At 38.5% G+C, this 7,500-nt stretch overlaps 1 protein-coding gene across 1 annotated transcript in view; it reads left to right on the top strand.

Annotated features, from left to right (window-relative positions):
* LOC138017772 (uncharacterized) overlaps window positions 1–858 on the top strand; it is a 4,077-nt gene extending 3,219 nt beyond the window's left edge. The window contains exons 3-4 of the mRNA XM_068864756.1: window positions 552–645; window positions 743–858. Coding sequence (XP_068720857.1) covers window positions 552–645; window positions 743–858 — 210 coding nt within the window. The remainder of the gene's footprint in view (window positions 1–551; window positions 646–742) is intronic.
* Window positions 859–7,500: the final 6,642 nt, after the last annotated feature.

Genomic DNA, 7,500 nt, shown 5'->3' with positions numbered 1-7,500 from the left:
AATCACGGTGCTTGTTCACGACCTTCGGCTTTTGTCCTGGAAGTGGCTTATCTGCCAACGTTCCGTATTGCACAAACCTTTTTTACTATTTTGGAAATTGGGCAGCGATATACTGTAATTCCCTCATTTTCCTTCATTTCGCAACTGATTGCTGAAAAATTCAGGCCTTGGTTGTGGAGTGCAATGACTGTTTTTAACGTAATCTGATGTTCGAGGCATGTCTCCTAATTTTCGATGAGGTTGCTATATCGCAAATTAAATTCATTTTTTGTTCTTCCTTGGTTTTTTTTTTGCCAAAACGTATTGCAGAGGAAACACTTTTTGCTTTCCTCCGAGTGGTTATCAGCTGCTTGAGTTTGATCCACTTAAAACAATGTTACAGTTGTAAAATCATCTCTCCACCACATATCTGTAACTCTTGTTTGTAACAATCCGAGCTGCTTGTTTAAACATCATGTCTCTCAGAACTCTACTTTAAAGTACCGAAGTATGGTTTATTTTACTTTCAATCTGATAACTCAACTAGTATAGTTCCGACTAAAAAAATTAAGAAAGTTATCAGAGGTGACAATACTAGCAAAGGCAGTAAAGTTATCTTACAATATGGAAAAGAAGAACTGGAGGCAACGATAATAGGAGTTGCAGGTGAGATACCATTTAAAAAGAGAGCTTTTTTAGCAATTTTATTTGGCTATCATCTATAGAGATAATCTCATTAGTTTTGTTCCTTCTCACCCTACAGATGATCAGACAAAGCTCTATGACTTGGATGCGGAATTGGAGGAACCAAGCATAGACCCCCTGGTAGCAGATGACTCCAACAAGGAAAACGAGCCGCCTTTTATAAACCGAAATTGAAAACGAAAGACCGCAAAAGAACCACTCAGTAAGAACACCAAAAAGAAAGAGAGGCAGCAACAGTTCTCCTACGGCATCCAGCACCGAATTTGGTGATTGTCATTCAGCGCTTAATCTGCGGAAGTTTGTTTGGTGTCTTGAAATTCATACTCTCCCCTTCGCAATCGCTCCATCATGTTGTGTTAAAATTTTGTGTAATTTGCCACAGTTTAAACTACAGTTAATGTATGTGATTTTGGCTGAATTCAAACTGCTATAACGGGTCATAGTGGCTCATCACACAATCACTGGTAAGTGTAGTCTTCAAGTTGTTGAAAGCGGTTTCTTGCACATCACTCCATTCCCGCTTGCAGTCCTGTTGTGTATGCTTACGTAGTGGCTGGGCTTCGGTAGCTACAATACTCATCACAAATCGTTGAAACAGACACCGTTTGTCTCGAATTTTCTGGAAAAATCTTGAGATTTCTACTTCATACTGTTTTCCCCGCTGAAATTTGCCTTCTCCCTCCCCAATGTTGAGCCACGCGTATTTTGAAGCACTGAGACCACTGTGATACCCAAATCAACATTGGGGAAGGGGAAACAGATACAAGTGATTTTTGACGAGTATTGTATTTAGTCTGAAGAGAGGAAAGAATAACAGTTTCTGTTCAAGACGAATTTTTCGATCATCGATGGAATATACCTGCTTGGTTTGCGCACAGATGAGAAAGAGAAATTTAGGATGTTGGAATATTGTTCAGTTATCTTTGAAAATAAAAGGAAAAGATAAAAATAAGGGAATTTAAAGCATTGTGTTACACATACAGGCAGTAATTAAGACATGCGGGAAAATGTGAAGTCGCTGATGAAACCTCACTTTCTGAAGACATATATTCCAACTTTTGAAAAGGGGAAATAATATTTGCCTAAGTAATTAGATTTTCTCAGCGCGATAAATAAGGGCATGTCTGTTGCTCAATGTTGTTGATGACAGGGAGACTCAGATGATGAAGGTAAGGTGGCGGGTCTTCAATCTCTTCCATCAAATACTCGAGGAACAACAGAAGTCAGTCCCCCTGTGTGGAAAATGTTTTAGTCGACTTATTTTCCCACAAGAGGACTAATTCAATTACGACTGATCTTATGTAAATATCGCCGAGTGTGTTGACATTCTTTAACCTTTGCTATGGCTTAAGTGTTACACGATTCACCATGGTGTTTGGAAAATTCTTTGCCTTTTTTAGGAACCAAAAACAAAAGCTACTGCATCTACAAGTGTTTTAAGTGATAGAGGAGATCACGGAACATGCACTTTAGGGATAATTTTCTTGATTAAGCTATTCAATAAGGCTATTTGTAGGGCTTCACCATGGTGAACTGATAGTTCTTGAAGTCTATGGTAGTATAATTACTTTACTTTAGAACACAGTGGTGAATCGTTGAGTTTCAGCGCTAAGAAGGTCGACAGGTCGTTACAACAAATGATCTCTTTTAATAATGAACTTTTCTACAAAGTGACCTTCCTTTTGTACATAGAACTGTTTAGATTATAGCAAAAAAAGGAAAAGGTTCCGTGTTCCTTTGACACCATCGTGTAGTTATTTGAGATAAGGAGGCAATGTACTTCACTATTCTTTCTCAGGAACTCCAAGAGAAATCATGTCACAATGAACAGCGAATCAATTTCATACAATGACCGGAAAAAATCATTCTGCTATGTAAAAATCGCTAAACGTCGTCTTGATGGCCATGAGAGCAATTTTCATCCCCTTCTGTTTTGAAATATGCAACACCACCCCTCCCCCCTTATTTTTGGCGAATAGTGCGATAGTTATTATTGCTTCTGAAAGTTTACATTTTGCAAGAAGAAATCTCACGCACTTATCCACAGAATGGAAATAGTGGTATTTCTTTAATATTTTATACGCTTCCCTTTATTTCTAATCACCATATCAATTCGTTTCAGCATAGAGCGTATTAAATTGTTCACAGTCTAAACAGATATAGAGTAAAATGTATTGATAACACGATTTTTAATCTGTTCAAATGTTTCTTGGCGTAGTTGTTGTTGCACTGCTTGTCTTTTTAACATCCTACTCACCATGGGAAACATTTTAAATGACTGCCATATCTGGAGATCTTGGACACAGTTTAATTACGGTACTGTTTGTGCGTTGCATCGCTGCTTGTGCTAATGCCAAATTTTGAGAGGGATCCCCATCTTGTAAAAACCTTCGGCTACATCCTTTGTCAGCAGCTGTGAATAGGCACTGGAAGTGATCTATGGACCCAAAGCGAAAAGAGAGATACCGATTCCGAGTTGTCTACAAACTGGGCCCCAAGCATCCTGCCGATGTTCTTTCGAGATTGCCCTTTCCAGGTCAGCCAAGACGAGAAAAATCAGTGGCCGACAATTATATCAACTTGATTGTCTCCCATGCTGCCCCGGTTGCCCTTTCGTTGCAAAACATGACAGCTGACTCTACGCTACAACAACTTCAGCAGTGTTTACAGTCTGGCAAGTGGCCCAAAATACCAGACCTGCGACGTTATAGCCACGTTAAGGAAGAAATATCTACTGTGGATGGTATTATGCCGCAGATGAATAGTTAGGCCTGGTAACCTCCGAAAACAAACTCTTCAGCTTGCTCATGAGGGTCATCAGGGAATCGTGAAGACAAAACAGTTGCTGTGTGAAAAGGTTTCGTGGCCTGGGATTGACACGCAAATAGAGGAATTCATTGGGCACTGTCTAGCATGCCAAGCACAAGCCCCATCAGCGAGACCTTAACCAGTGCAGATGTCTCCCATGCCAACAAAGCCATGGGAAATTGTTTACGCTGATATTTGTGGACCATTTCCACCAGGAGGATCAGTCCTAGTCCTGACAGATAGTTTCTCTCGGTCGCCAGAAATAGAAATTCTTCACAACACTACAGCTGAAGCCCTAATATCTCGCCTTGATAAGATATTTGGCACCCATGCATATCCAGAAGAACTGACAGAAGAGAACGGGCCTTAGTTCGTGTCAAACACCATGGCTCCATACCTTCTAAATAGGGGTATCAACATCGCAAAGTCAGCCCTTACTGGCCTCGAAGCCAATAGCGAAGTAGAACGATTCAATCACACCTTTGAGAAAGCAATCAAAGCAGCACACATAGAGAGAAAAGATTGGCGCAAAGAGATGCACACCTTCCTGATGAACTACAGAACAACCCCTCGCACCACAACTGGGGAAACACCAGCAAAACTTCTAATGGGTCGTGCACTTGGTACAAAGCTACAGCCAAGTAACCAGAAATCACCCATGTAAGAGAGCATGATGCTATTCAGAAACAAAAGTACAAAGAAAATGCTGACAAATACCTCCATGCTGTGCACTCAACAATAAGTGTTGGTGACAAAGTCCTTCTCAGACAGCCACGTCGTGACATATTGACGACAGCATTTGACCCCAGGCCGTACGTTGTACTGGAAAGAAAATGGCCAAGTCTCATCCAGACCCATCATGCAAAATGCCTCACTGGTCCATCGTGTTCCAAAGGATATACAGAGCAAAGAAGACAACAATGACGACGATGACAGTGAATCCTGTGTGCTAGCACAACCGGAACAAAATGCACACCAACAAATACCTCAGATTCCAGTTTCCGTGAGGCCACAGCATGCCAGAACCAGGCCTGGACACTTGAACGATTTTATCCTGGACTGAACTAGTAAACATATTGGTTTGAAAAAGAAAAAAAAGAAAAAAAGTAAAATCATGTAGATACAAGGACTGATCATTTTCAAATCAGAACTGAACTGTGAACAAACGTGTTCATTTTTCAAATCAGAACTGAATTGTGAACAAGGTTGTCTGAAAACAGTATATACTTGTTTTGGGAAGACCCTTTAGTTTTTTTTTTTCGTTCAGAGGAGGGATTTAATGTTTGCGTAATTTCTAGTCTCATTTGATTCAATAGCTTTGTGATTAGTGTATGTCATTTGTCAATCATCAAGTAAGATATCTGATACAGTGGTTCTCAATAATAAGATCAGAGTGTACAGAGTGTATAAGAGGGAGCTGAGATTAAAAGAATTTACTGCGCTGTACATTGTATAAGCTTATATATTTGGTTCGCCCTTCCTCTTACCTTTCCAAACATTACACTTGCCCTGGCAAAAAATGGAAAATAATCGATTTACACCATATAGATCATGCGTCATCCTGTTGGCAGTAAATGTAAACATAACTGACATTAGTATTCCTTAGTAAATTATTCTGGTTTCGGAAATCTTTGGAAAGTTTTTCGTTCATGTATGATAAATAATATAACTTTTGAAATGTATTTTTGTTAATTTTTTGGATTTGTGGAAGTACCTGCTTTGATTTCCAGTTCAATTATATAAAACACTATTGTAATGGTAGAGGTTAAGAAAATGTGCACACAAAATAGATGGGTAAATGTCAACTCCCTGATCTTATATTGTATTCATGCAAACATTAATTTGGACAGGTGACGTCTTGCAGCCCAAAAAATTCATTAAGGTTTGGGTTGCATTCTGCCCTACCCCTTTTAGTATAATATCAAGGCTCATGCTCCCCCTTGGGCTTTTCAAGATTGTTTTTGTCTTGTTTAAAAATCATTTAATTACCATACACCAATAAATTGTTATTTAATTGTATTTCAACACTTCATTGTCATCTGCATATGCAAATACACTTTTTGTATCATGAAGTCAATGTCGGAAATCCTTAGGCATTCACTACATTTTCTTTTCCGTTTTGTGCATTGTCCTTTTTGGCGTCAAATACCAAACTGTTAAGGTGCTGAATATGTATTTACTTCCATATGTAAAAAATAAAAAGGAAGTAAAATTTACACGCTTCACAGTTTTCATGTCTCAGTGACAATACAAAAAAATACAATACTGAATAATAATTATTTTAACATGAAAGGATTTAAAGAGATGCCACTGTTACAATCTCAATTCCTCAAGAATAGTAACAAAAGAAAAAAATTCCTGCTAACAATATTAATTTACTATAATAATTAAACTTGAAAAGCATGGATTTCTCTTGATTTTGCCTTCAGAGGAAACCTTGTTATGCTGTGTGGTTAGGGTTAAGGGTAGTGGTAACTCTAACAGCCACAGCAAGCAAGAAATATTTAAAAGTGATCAAGTCATCTCTTAATTTGAAGAACTTTTAGAGGTAATAGGCAATCCCAGTAGTCCCAACGTCTTTTACACAAACGTTTTTCATAAAGGCCGTTTTGGAATTTTTTGAGAAGCCTTTGGAGCCAATAGTACACCTTAAAGAAAAGAAGTTGTACTTGCCCTTATGCTGGTGTGGATTTACATTCAAATACAGGCATCACTAAACCACGAAACCGTGAAACAGCGAAACACTGAAACAAAAAACTAAAACACCGTGTATGACCCCACCATAACTTAAATACTACCCGACAAAGGTTGGATTTGAGATTAAATATCGTATTAGGCCTAATTAGGCCTAAAACGTTATTGCTCCTAATTCATTGAGATTAAGACTGAGATTTGGAGCAATGACTTTTTAGGCCTGCTTAGGCCTAAAACGATGTGGAATCTCAAATCCAACCTTTTTTGCTGAGTATTCAATATATATTGGGGTGATACATGGTGTTTTGGTGTTTCGTGGTTTCTCTGTTTCGGTGTTTCTGTGTTTTGTTGTTTAAAATAACCTTCAAATACTTTGTAAAGCAACTTGGTGATGAGCCGTGTTACCCTTCAAGTGCTGATGCAAAGCCAGAATATAGGCTATTTGCTCAACCTCAAACAGTGCCAATCAAAGAAAAAATTCTGAAAGAACTTTCAACACCTGCATCCAAAGTAAGGGTAATATTTGCTGCTACTGCAATGGGAATGGCTATGGATATCCAAGCCATAACACATATTATTCACGTGGGGCCACCTTGCGCAGCAAGGGAATATTTCCAAGAAACCGGGCGTGCAGGACACGATGGGAAACAGTCTTTTGCAACACTATATTACAACAATAAAGATGGTGCCAAGAATCGCGAAAATTCTCCTGCCTAGAGGATAATTGTCTTAGCAGATTTCTCTTAAGAAGTCTTGTTGCCGTAGACACTAAGTGTATTAGACGTCTTTGATGCAGCTACTGTGAGTCTGTATGTGACAGTGACAAATGAGTAAAAATAGGGGTTGGCTGTTTGAGATCATTTTTGAAAAAAATGGTCTCAAAACCGACCAACCTGATACTACTTTCCATTTAATGGTAATCAATTTTCTGTAACCAAGCTTAACAAAACAATTTTTGGAAAACTATATGTTTTTCAAAAATAAAGTGTGTTAAAATATTCACATAATCAAATGGAACATGAAAGCATCACCATAGGAAAATGGGGGTTTCCCGTGAAAATGATCCCAAGAACATACTGATAAGATACATGTAGTTTTGTCAGTAATGTTTATGAGTAAAGTTTGTAAACAAGGTTGAAAGCGCTTAGAACTTCCAACCATTCTGCATGCAGAGTTCGCACACTTTTTCGGACCAAAAATTCGAGGACTTTTCAAGGACTTTCAAGGGCCAAAGTTTGAAATTTCAAGGACCTCTCTTTTATTTACGTCAATGAATTTACCCATAGAAATTGTCCTCATTTTCCGTAACGTACA

Source organism: Montipora capricornis, chromosome 9 (assembly GCF_036669925.1).
Source record: "Montipora capricornis isolate CH-2021 chromosome 9, ASM3666992v2, whole genome shotgun sequence".
In the NCBI taxonomy this organism is placed as follows: domain Eukaryota; kingdom Metazoa; phylum Cnidaria; class Anthozoa; order Scleractinia; family Acroporidae; genus Montipora; species Montipora capricornis.
Note: the sequence above shows the minus strand (reverse complement) of the source record. Positions and strands in the feature narration are given on the sequence as shown.